Genomic DNA, 15,313 nt, shown 5'->3' on the forward strand with positions numbered 1-15,313 from the left:
AGCCTACACTTTTTACACTGATATTCCCAGTTTCACCCAAACATACCAGAGTCCTAGCTATACCACAGGCTTACCCCACAACAGTGGGGCCACCTTGCTAGTCTCAACTTGTCCTAATTTAGAAGCCTATTTTAACCAGGATAACTTTAAGGTGAAGGTAATGGAATCATGGAGGATTTAGTAGCTCATGTGGACCAAAAGCTCTATTATAGCTGAGTACTACACACATGAGCTTAGGTGCTTTGAATCCTATATGGAGCTCCTAAAACAATGCCTGTCAAGAAATGAGGAAAGAATAATTTTAAACTATGCCACACAATGTGAGAGTGCTGCTTCCAGAAGATCAAGCTTGCAACTCTAGAGGAAACTTCTGCTCTGGGAAAGGCAAGGACTTTCTTTAGAAGAAAAACCTTTTTTGGGAAGTAGATACAGTAATGTTGGGCTGATCAGAGCTGTGCAGTGGGACCTGCCTTTGAACTGTTTTTTTGTGTGAGCTGGCTTCAAAGAACAGTGCTGGCAGCAAACATGCTGCCTCTACGTATGGCAGGCAACAAGAATAATTCGAGATGCCTCAATTGAACAAATCAGCAGTTTGCTAGCAAAAGATCATGATTAGGACAGTGGTAACAGGGTTTATATGGTGAACACCTACTTTGGAAAATAATTTAGGGGTAAAAACTGAGGAAAACCAACCCTTGAAAGAGAAGAGGCAATGCATCCTGGGAGGAACCTCATTGTGCACAGCCCATGTCCAAAACCACTGAAAGATGCATTCAAGAAAAAAGACTCATCTTCACAAATTCAGTCACTGAGCTTGAGAAAGCACACAGAGTTTAAACCAGGTGGGATTCTTCATTCCACCTCACAATGAAAATTGTTTCCCTCAGCCCAAAAATTATAGTACTTCAAGGCATGAGCAAAGAAAATCAGCATGTTGTGGCTCAAGACTTGTAGGAAGAATTTCATCCATCTGTAAAGCAGACTAAGAGATTCACATGCTCTCTTCCTACTGGGTCTCTACCCTCGTAAGCTTCTTTATATTATGAGGCATGGAACCTGATCTAGCCATTCCTCCTCATTAGTTAGTTATCAAACACACAGTATTTTATCACTGAGATGAAATCTAGACATTGCCACACAGCTGTGATGCATCCTTCAGAGTATGAGGGCTGCTATTTAACAAATACATGTTTATCAGACCTGTCTGTTATCATGGACATTTAAAGATTATCTGCTGTGTTGAAAAATTCAATCTATTCATCAGCTATGAACATTATCCTTCATTATTTATTGACCTTTCAGGGGTTTTTTCGTACTTGTAGCTATTGAGATCCTGCCTTCTTTTCCATTTCACGTTGAAGAACTTTTTATCATCCACTTGAAAAGGAAGTTCTAGCCTCCAAGTGTATCTGCAGGGGGAAAAAAACAAACAAAAAAAAAAAACCAAAAAGAAGGAAACCCCTCAGCCTGTGCAGGAGCAAAGAGTTAAAGATGAAAGCAGGGAATAAAATGTTGAGTAACTTCAGCATTAGAGGACGGTAGGCTAATTACAAGTAAAATGATGCCTTATATGGTAATACTCAGAGGGAGTCAGGGGAAAGCCAAATGATGGGCACTGTTGCCCTGGGAGAAAGGAAATGCAATTCCTGTAGTGATGAACTACAAATAACCTTTAATAAAATAGAATAGTTCAAAGCCTGGAGTTTGTTTGAGGAAAGTCCTTCTATTTTAATTTTTTTTCCCCAAAGAAACAAAGTTGTAAGGTAGATTTATTTGAAAACTTTGTATGTATATGTCTTCAAATTGGAGTGTTTGGTTTGGAATTGTTCCCAGGACACTTAATTTTTATCAATAAAACATGGAAATGTTTTAGCACTGAAGCCCAGGCAGAGATGAACCCGGCCTCTATACTGTGCAAATTAACCCAAGTCTTGCGAAAAGGAACGTGTTCATCTCGGTTACTTCTGGCTGAAACTCTAAAAGGCAGAAGAAACAATTCTCATCATGTCATAACCCAGGCAGGAATTGTTTCTGGTTTCGTAAGGTTTACATCAATGTCATTCCATAGTGAAATTTCTGCCCAGCACCTACCATATTTTTTAATGTCCATTTATCACTGCTCCTTCGGTAGGAAAAATTAACTCCTGTATTTCCTATTTAGGAAAAGAAGCAGAACTGCAATGGATCCAGCTAAAGAGTTTCAAGAGAGCTGACAAATTCCATGGGATTTTTGAATCTATTGTTCTTTTTAATTTTAAACCCATTTCAGTTTAAATCCAAAGACAAAGAGGTCAAATTTACATTTAGACTGTTGCCTTCCTCACAGCACTAGCTTAACATGTTTGGAAAAACTTGTTCACTACATCCACACCCACTTTACTGCTCTTTTTTGATTGCTGAGACAGGACAGTATAAAAACATTTTGATCTATATAATCATCAGAGCCAAAGGTATTTAGAAGCCTTGAAATGACGAAAGGTGACAGCGAGGGAAAAGCAGGTTGAAAATTTTCTTCTGAGAAAAGGCTGTGCAAATCTGGTCTTTGTACCTGTGCTTTGAAAGCTACTGTTTTGCTTTAAAAGAGGGCTTATGAGTTAGAATCATAGAATCAGTCAGGGTTGGAAGGGACCACAAGGATCATCTAGTTCCAACCCCTCTGCCATGGGCGGGGACACCTCACACTAGATCAGGCTGGCCAGAGCCTCAAAGTTGTGAATAAACTTAACCTGAAAGTCCTCTGGGAGTGAAAAGCTACCAGCGCTTTCATGCTTCCCAAGGGACAACGCACAGACCCAATCTGGGAAGCCAGTTCTGCTGGTCAGACATCTCCCCACTCGAGATGTTCATTGCTACCCTATTAGGAGGACAGTCCTACCTTTGGTCCCACTGAATTCAAGAAGCATTTGAAAATGGAGTTCAGATGAAGGAGGATCATTTGCTTATTATCCAGCACTAATACAGGCTATTAGTCTAATGCCAGAGTTTCAGGAAAGGAAACTATTGTATTGCTGCTGCTGTTTTTTTCTTACTTCTGTACCACATCATACTTGATTTTGTATTTTTTGGTCTTAAAATACAAGCACACTCCTTGCCAGCTCCACTTCTCATAAATGTTAATGTTCAGATGCTGCCAAGCAAGATGAACTGCTGTTCAAAAATGCATCATGTTTTACAATTGCCTTAAATGGCCCAGTGTCCAGCCCCAGTACTAATGAGACAGAGATAAGGCTCTGATGCATGCATGGCTCTTTGCACGCTGAAGTCAGGTGGATTTGGAGAGATGCCGTTCAGGGGTAAACACTAACTGAGCCAGGCAGTTTCTAGTCCTGTTTTTGTGCACTAAACACATGATATGGCAGAAGGACTCCACTAGTTACCTACCTTCTTTTCTGTTACTTTCTTTCCCCTCAGAGGTGAATCTGGTGCTGGCAAGACAGAAAATACCAAAAAGGTCATTCAGTACCTGGCTGTTGTTGCTTCATCACATAAGGGCAAAAAGGACACCAGCGTCACTGTAAGTGAGCTCTTCATATTCAACTCTTCACCAAGTCTGTTGGACTGTACTGAGCTGTGATAGCAGCAAGTCAACATCTGTGGCTTGCCAAACAGTTGACATAGTAAGAGTACACAATTATGTCATAGCTCTATGTTTATGGAAAAAAAAGCTTGTTTGACACTCCCTTAGGCATCAAATCAGAATATACTTCACTAGCAGAGAAATATTGGTAGCCTTCCACATGCATAGCACCTATTTATATCCTCCCATGAAGACCCTGAACTCTGCAAGGGCTCCGGTCCTTATTTTACCCTTGCCCCCTGGGAACTAAGTAGTTTGGGAAAGCTTTCAACTAAGACATTGCCCAACTGCATCACAGAATCATAGAATCAATAAGGTTGGAAAAGACCTCAAAGATCATCAAGTCCAACCTGTCACCCAACAGCTCATGACTACTAAACCATGGCACCAAGTGCCACATCCAATCCCCACTTGAATACCTCCAGGGATGGTGACTTCATCACCTCCCTGGGAAGCACATTCCAGTGGCTAACAACTCTATCTGTGAAGAACTTTCTCCTCACCTTCAGCCTAAACTTCCCCTGGTGCAGCTTGAGACTGTGTCCTCTTGTTCTGGTGCTGATTGCCTGGGAGAAGAGACCAACCCCCTCCTGGCTACAACCTCCCTTCAGGTAGTTGTAGACAACAATAAGGTCTTCCCTGAGCCTCCTCTTCTCCAGGCTAAACAGCCCCAACTCCCTCAGGCTCTCCTTGTAGGGCTTGTGCTCGAGGCCTCCCCCCAGCCTCGTTGCCCTTCTCTCACCATTCAAGAGTCTCAATGTCCTTCTTAAATTGAGGGGCCCAGAACTGGACACAGTACTCAAGGTGTGGCCTAACCAGTGCTGAACACGGGCACAATGACTTCCCTGTTCCTGCTGGCCACACTATTCTTGATGCAGGCAGCATTTAAACTTGCAGAGTTTTGATTGGCTTTGTTAGCAAGTGAGTTTTTTCACTAGCTGGTGAAGAGTCCCAGTGGAAAACCTGTCTTTTGTTTGTATTGCTCTGTCAGAGAGAACAATTTTTTAACAGTACTTTGTTCCTCCACAATTTGTAATAGTCTTGCCTTAGTGGCCAAAGTTTGTTTTCTTGCTCTGAACCATAATACAAGCTGCTACCTGGTCAGTTCCCAGAGATGACGAGTGTGGCTGGGGCTCTCAGCTGCCTTTCCAGGCCCTGGGGTCATTACTTGAGCTTCTGCAAAACACAGCAGTTCACTTTGTGATAAACCAGGCTTAGTTCAGGAAGTCATTCCAGTGTGTCCCAAATGCAAGACTGGCTCCAAATGAAGTAATTAGGGTAGCAGGAAACAAAGTAAAAACCTCCCAACCACACCTGTGCATGGTCTGGCATCTGCCCTTGTCTGCTCTGCTTGGCAGCAGACAGAGGACTCCAGGGCAAAGGGTGTCCAGCGTGGCCTCTTCCAGCATAAATAACTGTTGTGTACATGCAGCAGATTCCGCTTTGAGGCAGGACAGGAAGTAGATGTCCCTTTTTCATAGTATCTTCTAGAACTCTGTGATTAAATTTTGTGGAAACAGTCCAACACTAAAGTAATTATTTTCCTTTGTTGGCTGTTTATGCAAAAAATCTTATTTGTTCCTATTGGGCCCCTGCTCAGTGGCTGGGGAAATTAATTTGTGGTTTCAAGGCCATCCCTAATGGGCATCTAACTGCAGTTCCTGCTGACTCCTCTGGGAAATTACATGAATCTTGGGATCAAATTGGCCCTGAGACAGACCTGAAGGCAAATATCCACCAGTTAGGAGCTGAAAGAAAGTCTGACCTGTTCAACAACATGTTGACAAACAGCAATTCAGTGAATGAGACTAATAACACTGCAACATCAGTCATTAAAAACAAATGAATAGCAAAAATGCCTCAGTTGTACTAGAGAAGAACTGGGGGTTTGCCCTAAAACATCTGTCCTTGTCTGGTCCTGGGAGGCTAGTCCAGGACTGTATGGAAGTGCCACCCCTTTGCTCCAGGGTTTGGGGTGGGTTTTATTCCAGTTAAAATGCTCTCTACCTGTTACCGGTATCTGTACTGCTGGTATGTCTGCGGTTGACTTTCTGTGTTTGTGTTCCTGGTTTAATTGCATGGAAACTGTGTATTGGTTATTTTAATGCAGGACAAAGCAATAAACATGTCTGTGTAATGGAAATGATACTGACATTTGTTTTATACCATGTTATTCAATGCAGCAAGGTCCATCTTTTTCTTACGTGAGTAACTTAGCCTGTTTGGTGTGTGTTCAAGGCACTGAGTGCAGACCTGCATGCTATTGTTGCACCTCCAACATTTAAGAGAGATTTTGTTGAAATATGTTGTGTGATACAATTAAAAGCAACAATAGCACCAAAGGCTCTCACAAATCAACTCTAACTGTGTCAGGCTCCATGGTAAAGGATGAGGTCTGGCACAGGCAGGGTCATCTTTCCAGCATCACTCTCTTTCGTATGTGTGTGTTTGAATCAAATTTCCCACGATCCTGAAAGAGCCACTCAGCCTGAAGCTGAGCAATGTGATTTCTGAAAGAAAACACCCAAATGCTTTTTGTGCTTCAGGCTGAACTTTTTAGGACTGTTGTGAAATAATTCCTAAACCTCACAGTGTTTGGTTGATTTGTTTGGCTGCATGCTTTCCATTTGATACTGCTTTCAATTTTACTTGTACATTTTCATGTGACTGTTGAGAATTGTTCACATCCACAAAAGTTAGCATGCTCTTAGCTTGCTGTGATGTGTACCAGAGCAATTCCCACTGCAGCAAGTGTCTGCAGGTGTTACAGCAGCTTCTTACAAGCCCTCATAGGCCCTCCTGTATTCTGGCATGCTGTATCAGCATACCAATGCTTTGGGAATATAGGCAGGTCAGCTGGAATATTCTTTCTGCTTCTGTGCCAGGCAAATGGGAATATTTTTTTAATGGGTTTATTTTTCCCCCCTTCTGACTGCTGCCTCTCAGACTTCGGCTATGGTAAAAGGCAAAGTATTGCCTCTTAGTTCTTCATTTGACAAGCTCCCCTAAAAAAATATTTAAAAGAATAAAATCATTGCTGGCATAAGCAACTCTGTGGAGACTGGGAACTGCATACAATGCTGTTAAAGAGACAGTTTTACACCTCAAGTACATGTTCTCATTATGAGCAGGTGGTACCTCTCTCAGTTTAGGCTCTCTCTTTGCTGCCACCACCTGATTTCAGCAACACCCTCTGCTTACAGCGGAGTTCATAAGTTTACAGAGTGCAACTGGGAAGAGTTGCTGAGTACAGAAAAACTTCAGGGACTTTTAGGAATTTATTACTTATTCCAGACTCCTAGATTAATTTGGTTTGAAATCTGCCTTCCCTCTTCCCACAACTCTTAGGCAGTAAGTCTGGGGAGATTTTTGATCGGGTTTTTCTTTACTTTTTTCAAATTCAGCCTTGATACAAGCCTCAGGTTTCAAAAGATCAATGCTCTCAGGAAGGTGCTCATTTTCCTTTCTTACGACCATGCAGTGAAGTTCAGCTATTTGTTAACAATCTGCTGGTTTATAGTGATAGTTTTGAGGCAGCTTTCATCATCGCTTCCTAAGTCACAAGACTTTCAGGAATGGCCTTTAGAGAAAGATTACCAGTTTTGCACACTGAGGAGCACCTTCATTTTCCAAATTATTTCACCTAGATTCAACCTAAATATTGCCAGACTTTCTAATTAAAAATATCTAAATGATATCATATTATCTATCAAGGACTCTCTGCTTTCAGGGTGAGTCATCTGACATAATGCATGTTACTGCAGAGTAGTAGTCAGAGGATAGCATGACAAGAAGCAAATGTGAAAGGGAGTGACCTCATAGGACAGAGCTGAATGAAACACTCATAAAAGCTGTGTTTATAAGCAAAGGATTTCTTCAACTTCACTGATTTGTTTACACACAGGAGTATTAAATGCATGTATTTTTCATTGCATGGTTTGTTTCATTAGCAATTACCAATCACAATTAACAAGATAATACAAATTTGGTGTCTTTGCATGAGAGTTCATTATCCCAGTTTGAAATACATCAATGCATTTGCATATTTAACCTATATAGCCTTGCATGGAACGTTATTAATAGACTTGGGGAAATGTGCTTTGTAGCTTTGTGCTGCGTTACATTAAAATGATTCTTGGCAAGTTACTCTAATTACATCTTCATTTGCTAGCAAAGGATATCAATAAACTAACTTGAAAAAGACATGCTAGAGGTTTCTTTTAGAATGCCCCTTCTAAAAAATATGTTAAACTGGAAAGAAAAAAAACAACACTTGATATTGAAAGACCCTTTTTAAAAGAAAGGCCAGTCGTGATGCTAACCAGATTAATAGACTGACCTGTCACAGGCAACAGAGCTGGAAAAGGGTTATGTGTACAGGACAGCAGTCAACTGCACAAATACATAAACACAGAGATTAACTGCAAATGAAGACAAATCCACATGAAGTGCAGTGCTCACCAAATAAAGTTAGAGGCTTCGATTATCTCTCACATTTGTCTCCAGTGTACATGCATTGGTTTTAATTAAGTAATTATGAAGCTTTGGGCTAACTGCACCTGAATGAATTCTAGGGTGAGCTGGAAAAACAGCTTCTGCAGGCAAACCCTATTCTTGAAGCTTTTGGAAATGCCAAAACTGTGAAGAATGACAACTCCTCCAGATTCGTAAGTAGGAGACATCCAGCTGGGTCTGGGGTGGGGGAAGGTACAGCATCTTCTAAAACAGTGCACAGACATTGGCCTTAACAGTACTTCTCTAAAGAGCATCCTAAACCCCCTAAAAAGCATTTGGAATTCCTCTCTGAATAGGAATTTTGCCTTACAGAAGATTAAAGATTAGTTCAAACTTAACAGTACCGTTGTCTCCACACAATTCAGCAGTCTCTGCATGGCCTTGCAGTTAGTTCCTGCTCCAGGACATGTTCCCTTTCAGCATATTTAAAAACAAAAATCCATGCTTTCTTATAAAGTGTGACTGTGACTTAGCAAGAGCAGTTAATAAATTCAAAACTACAGGAAAGAAAAGCCTCACAGATTCAAGTTAGAATGATGTGAGCTGAGGGCTGTCACTATTTGCTGACAGCTTTTTCTGGGAGTGGAAGCAGATGGCCGTTTTTCCTGTAAACCCTCTTCTCCCATCTCTGTTCTCTCCCTGAAAAGTCCAGGGATCCAGGCAGACGAACCTTAGCATAGGGACCTTGTCACTGACCTTTTGGAAACTGAAGTAGAAAACAGATGTTGTCATAACCCCAGCTTCCAAAACCTGGCCCAGCAGGGAGGACTCCTTTTCTCTAAGGGCCTGGATGAAATGTGGAGGCAAGTTTCTGCAGAAGGAGTATCAAAGAAGTTCACTTGCTTTCTGGCTTTTCCACGGGTTGCCCCAGCAGGAGGGAGTCAATCACGTTACTGTTAAGAAGACAATGTACCTGTCTTATTAAGCTAATATTGGAAAACCTGGCACAACCTGAAAGAACAGCCCAATCTAGATCTGCTTTCCCTTCACAGGGCAAATTCATCCGCATCAACTTTGATGTGACAGGCTACATTGTCGGAGCAAACATAGAGACTTGTATCCTTTTCAGATGAGCTGCACTGGAAACTAAGTAGGGTGAGCAGAAGGAAGTAAGATAAACAATCCCTGTTGCATGCCTAAGAAAGGCAAATATTGCTGAGGCTGGTGTAAACAAAGATGGAGGGAAGTGGCTCCATTTATGCTGATACCAGCTTCTCCATTTGTTCTGCTCTTGGATTTGCATTTTCAGGTCTGTTTCCTCATCTATAGCAAAGTGTGCATTTCCTCACACATGGCTTCAGAAAATGGAAGCACCACACCTATGGCAACGGCAGAGGACTTTAAAAACCAAGTCCCAGCAATGCAGTAATGGAAACGGACAGCTTTGTGGTTAGGGTTGCATGTGATCTTGGGAGCCATGCAGTCATTTTGTTTTGAATCAATAACCTTGATGTACAGACATATATGGCAAATTCAGCTTACCCTGACTTTTCTTGCCAGGCACTGTTGCCTCTTCCATTGGCCATGTTTATAAGACAGTGTGTTTTAATGAACAAATGAATAAGTAGCCAGACTCCTCAGTGCTGCATTGCTCATCTTTGCATAGAGAAGCAGCTGCTTGCTCCAATATAAGCAGTGAAGGCCCTTGTTTCTTGGCTGTAGCATAAACAACAGAAAGTTTATCTTTCTGTGCTTATTTTGACAAGCAGCCTTTAGAAAAAAAATCAGGGCTGTTGGGGTTTTTTTTTGTCTTGACAGAAGTTTTAGCTATAGCACTTAAAAAGTGAATCACTGACTGGTGGTGAAATATTTACACTATTGCCAGCTTCATTTTTAGGAGCGTAGTCACAAAAGTGGCCCATAAGTAAGTTCACTTTTATTGCTTTCATACCTACAACACTGGCCTCAAGACAGGAAATAGATACAGTCATTGTGGTGAGAATTACACCAGAGCTCCTGGCACAAAATTAGGCACAGGTTCATGTTAGACAAGCTCTTGGCCATGAAAATGATCAGGGGGCTGGAGCACCTCTGCCATGAGGACAGGCTGAGGGAGCTGGGGTTGTTCAGTCTGGAGAAGAGGAGGCTCCAGGGAGACCTAATAGCAGCCTTCCAGTACCTGAAGAGGCCCTACAGGAAGGATGGAGAGTGACAGGAGGAGGGGCAATGGCTTCAAACTAGAGAAGGGCAGATTTAGATTGGATATCAGGAAGAAGTTCTTTGCTATGAGGGTGGTGGAACACTGGCACAGGTTGCCCAGGGAGGTGGTTGAGGCCCCTTCCCTGGAGATATTCCCTGGAGATCAAGGTAAGGCTTGACAAGGCCCTGGGCAGCCTGGTTTGGTTGAGGATGTTCCTGCTGGCTGCGGGGAGGTCAGCCTAGATGACCTTTGGAGGTCCCTTCTGGCCTGGACCATTCTATGACTCTATGATTTCAACAACACTATCGATGGCTCTGAGGCTGATGGCACAATTAAGGAAGGACTGAAATACGCTGTTGGTTTGTTTTTAACACACTTGACAACCAGATCTGCTTGAAAAATCCCGAGCAATTCGTCAGGCAAAAGATGAGCGAACCTTCCACATCTTTTACTACCTGATTGCTGGAGCTTCTGAACAAATGAGAAGTAAGTGACTTGCTAATGATTCTTGGATCTCATGGAACAGTCTCAGCAATGCTTCACCTCAGTAATTATTCTCAATTTCTTTAAGCCTATGTAATTCAATCCTTTCTGCAAATAAACAGTGCTTTAGCTGTAGAAAATAATTCCCTCAAGGGAAGGATAAAAAAGCTTCAACTGATGCTCACCTGAGACAGGTTGTTTGCAGTTTATGGGATGTTTCAATCTACAGCAGGTGCAAACCCATTCGGATCCCATTGTGAAGGAAACTGAGAAGACTAATAGAGAAGAGAATTCATCATTTTCTTACACAAAAGAAGCTGTGGTTTTAAAATAAATTAAGATAATGTCTTCCTCACAGCACATTATCACCCTGTGAACCCATAGCTTCAGCATGCTGAGCATGTAAAGAATATAAGGATTAGACATAACAGTATGTATTGAAACATCATGGTTCAAATATAGTATCTCTTTAAATCACTGGTTGCAAAAGAATGTATAAAGCAATAGATAACTCCATATTTTACCCTGGGTTTTTTTTGTGCTGCTCTTTTGTTGGCTACAGCATAGGACTGAAGAGCCTTTTGGGTCGGCCAGCTATGGTTGTTACCTGATATGAATCCCCACAGGGAGAGGTGTAATTAAGTAGGTTACACATGGTGTGAAGTGAAAATCTGTCAGGAAGAATGGCTCAGATTTGAGTCCACAGGGTGCAAAATCACACTGAGGGGCAGAGACATTCCTCAGTTACTACTGGAAACTTAACACAAGATTGCAAAATGAAGAGTTAGGTTGAAAATACACAGCACAACATCCTGAAGTTCTTGCACAAGCATAGTCTTCCTTCAGTGAAACAGAAGGGTTCCTGTGGTCCAGTGGGGGAACTTAGAAGCCAAAAGCACTAAGCTGGTGCACTTATGTGAAGCTTTTCTTCTTTGCTTTTAGATGACCTGCTGCTGGAAGGCTTCAACAACTACACCTTTCTGTCTCACGGCTATGTGCCTATTCCCTCTCAACAAGATGATGAGATGTTCCAGGAGACCTTGGAAGCCATGAAAATTATGGGCTTTACTGAGGAAGAGCAGATCGGTAAGAATTGTTAGCAACACTGGATTCAAGGCATGCACCTGTAAGTGACACCATACAGAGATGACTGTGGATGCAAACTGCCATGCCCCAAGTGACACCTTGTGGCAGAAACAGCATCAGCCCATGGCTTCAGCCTTGGACCAGATGTGGAAGCAGAACTCTGTCACATCTCACCCCTGCATCAGTGACTGAAGGTTGCCAAGGAAAAAAAAACTGTCTTGCTTTGCAGGGCAGCAGTGCAAATCCCAGCCTTAGTAAATTTAGGTGATGTTCCTGTCAGGGTGTGTGTAAAGGTGGTGACAGCAGCATTCTCTGCTACAGTAGGAGTAGTGTCTATGCTGTTCCTTAACTATATTATCTCTTTCTCTACAACAGCTATACTGAGGGTTGTTTCATCTGTCCTACAACTGGGTAATATTGTCTTCAAGAAGGAGAGAAACACTGATCAAGCTTCTATGCCAGACAACACTGGTATGAATTTGCCACTTAAAAAAAAAAAAATATTACCATTAAGAAAATAAATTAATTAAAAAAAAAAATAAATAAAATAAATGAAAATAGAGAAAATAAATAAAAAATAAAAAAAAAAAGAAAATAAAAAAGAAAATAAAGAAAATAAATTAATAAAATAGCAGCAGTGAGCACTCTTTACCAGTACTTTTAAATTAATTGTTATATTATATATACATCAGAGGCTTTAAAAACATTCATGCTTAAACTTAGCTCAATTATCATTAGCTTTTCTAGTACTCTGCACAATACTTCTGTGGCAAGTGGCATCTTCTCTGTGTACAATGGAGGAGCTTTTAGAGAAGATAAATAACTTCACGCACTTGCTGAGCTGCTCCTGTTCACACTTAATGACCTGCTAAGAGAAAGCTCAGTCTGAAATAATATCTCCTCCTTTTTTTCAAGCTGCACAAAAGGTGTGTCACCTGATGGGGATTAATGTGACAGATTTCACAAGATCTATTCTAACCCCAAGGATCAAAGTAGGCCGAGATGTTGTCCAGAAAGCTCAGACCAAGGAGCAGGTATGTGCTGGCAGTCTGCTCAGCTCTCCCAAAACTCTTCTCTTTGCTTCTTTTTTCCTTGCATCTTGTCTTAAGGCCAATGTCACTTTTCTGTCTCACCCCTACAGAAATTAGAAGCTAATTTGGTTTCTACTTTCCACTGACACTTTCTTTACTTCCAGGCGGACTTTGCCATAGAGGCTTTGGCCAAGGCACAGTTTGAACGTCTCTTCCGCTGGATTCTAGCTCGTGTAAACAAAGCTCTTGACAAAACAAAAAGACAAGGAGCTTCCTTCTTGGGGATCCTTGACATTGCTGGATTTGAGATTTTTGAGGTATGAACTGAAGAACACAAGCTGGCTAACCTCCTATGATCATACAGCAGTTTGCATTTAAGATGACAAGCATTTAAGCAGAGAGACACAAAGCCAGTTTGGTTCTTTCAAGGTGGCTTGCAGCATGTGGCCAACACAATCCAGAGGCCTGCTGCACCTGGCTACTTGCCTCTCCTGTGGGCAGGAAGGGCTGGTGGCTGGCAGCATGCTCCTGCTAGGCTTCTGCAGGACTCAATGTATAGAGCCAGGCTCTGCTTTTATGGTTTATTGAACAGGTTCCAGTGCAAAGATTTACAGGTTAGAGAAATATGGAACCCTATATTTGAGTTATTTTACTATATAAAACCAAATAGGAACTAGCAAATTTAATCTTTCTAGCAAATAGGAACTAGCAAATTTCAAGTCCTCTCCTGAAGGTCTAACATTAGGAATTCACTTTTTTTCCTCTTCACAGATCAATTCCTTTGAGCAGCTGTGCATCAATTACACTAATGAGAAACTCCAGCAGCTTTTTAACCACACAATGTTTATATTGGAGCAAGAGGAGTACCAGCGAGAAGGCATTGAATGGAACTTCATTGACTTTGGCCTCGACCTGCAACCTTGCATTGAGCTGATTGAAAGACCAGTAAGATTATCTCTCTGTAGGTGGGATACTGCATAGGCTGCATCAGGGTCAGTTATTAGTATAAGAGCCATTTAAGGTATTTCAGACTCTTTGTTGCCTGGGAGGATTTCTGTCATAAGGGATAAAGAAGCTGGTGGTGTTCTCTGCCTGGGATGATGCTGATCTGGTATTGTTTACATTGCAGACCAACCCTCCAGGTGTCCTGGCTCTGCTGGATGAGGAGTGTTGGTTCCCCAAAGCTACTGACACGTCTTTTGTGGAGAAACTAATTTCAGAACAAGGAAACCATCCCAAGTTCCAGAAGCCAAAGCAACTCAAGGATAAAACCGAGTTCTGTATAGTGCACTATGCAGGAAAGGTACTGGGCAGATTGGAGTTATGCTGACTTAGGAAACTTTGATTCTTTGGTGCCCAAACAGTAGCTGTATCAGAAGGGACAGCTTTAATTACAGAATGTATATATTAAGGGTTTTAATTACAGAACACATGAAATCAGATTTGCAAAACATTTGTGGTAGTGCTACGGTCACATGAAAAGAAAATAACCAGCACCAGGGTTATTGAAGCTCCTGGCTCTTCAGATTCCTGCCTAGCAAACAGATTTTCAATGGTTTTGTTTAAACTTGAGTATGTTTATGTCTGCAAAAAGCTTTTCAGACACTAGTGCATGCAAGAACTTGGCTCTCAGCCACAAAGAGCCTTTCCCATCACTCTCATCAGTGTGATGCTCTGGTAGCACCCCACCCCCTTGTTCTTGCACACTCCAGACTCCTCTAGGAAGAACAGATTTTTGACACAGCACTCTTTTCCGCAGGTGACCTACAATGCAAGTGCCTGGCTAACTAAGAACATGGATCCCCTAAACGACAATGTGACTTCTCTGCTGAATCAGTCTTCAGACAAATTTGTAGCAGACCTCTGGAAAGATGGTATGAATTGTGACTCTGAATCAAAGTGTGGCTGAAAGAGAGAAACTCCTAAGAGACCTTCCTGATAGCCAGCCCTTGCCGGCAAGATACAAGTGTGCAAATTATAAACACAGAAGAGGCTGAACTAAGAAAGAAGAAGAATGTGTTCCAAAGACATACTTTGGGAAAGTCTCATTTCCGTGCTTTAAGCACTATCAGTAAAATTCCTTAATTACCACTATTGAGCAACACAATTAACATCATTCATTCTATTGTTATAACATTGCCTAATACGTGATAGTGTAGACTTGATTTAGTACATGCTGTCCTTGGGGTTTATCAATGACCCTACCTGCTCCTCTCCCAGAAGTCTTGCACGTTCTCTCCGGTGATGTGTAATTTCAACCACCTCAGGCAGAAGTTACCTGGATCTGCAACACACACACACTACAGTATCAATATTTAATACGTGGTGACTCATGTGCATGCAAACACCAGCAAGGTGGCTCTGAATTAACAAATAAGTAAGGGAAATCATTAGCTAGACTTTGAGAACCACTGGTAACATGGGAGTCATGAGATGTTCCTGGTCCTGACACCAACCTGTTTAAAGCAGACATAAAATGGC

General features: G+C 41.8%; 1 protein-coding gene across 1 annotated transcript in view; it reads left to right on the forward strand.

Moving 5' to 3' along the window:
* Positions 1-15,313, forward strand: part of MYH11 (myosin heavy chain 11) — a 54,240-nt gene that overhangs the window by 20,386 nt on the left and 18,541 nt on the right. Inside the window, exons 5-16 of the mRNA XM_054180438.1 lie at positions 3,412-3,514; positions 5,761-5,781; positions 8,152-8,244; positions 9,085-9,148; positions 10,620-10,718; positions 11,658-11,801; positions 12,177-12,272; positions 12,717-12,835; positions 12,997-13,149; positions 13,604-13,777; positions 13,962-14,135; positions 14,592-14,706. Coding sequence (XP_054036413.1) covers positions 3,412-3,514; positions 5,761-5,781; positions 8,152-8,244; positions 9,085-9,148; positions 10,620-10,718; positions 11,658-11,801; positions 12,177-12,272; positions 12,717-12,835; positions 12,997-13,149; positions 13,604-13,777; positions 13,962-14,135; positions 14,592-14,706 — 1,355 coding nt within the window. The remainder of the gene's footprint in view (positions 1-3,411; positions 3,515-5,760; positions 5,782-8,151; positions 8,245-9,084; positions 9,149-10,619; positions 10,719-11,657; positions 11,802-12,176; positions 12,273-12,716; positions 12,836-12,996; positions 13,150-13,603; positions 13,778-13,961; positions 14,136-14,591; positions 14,707-15,313) is intronic.

Source organism: Dryobates pubescens, chromosome 4 (assembly GCF_014839835.1).
Source record: "Dryobates pubescens isolate bDryPub1 chromosome 4, bDryPub1.pri, whole genome shotgun sequence".
NCBI classification, from domain to species: domain Eukaryota; kingdom Metazoa; phylum Chordata; class Aves; order Piciformes; family Picidae; genus Dryobates; species Dryobates pubescens.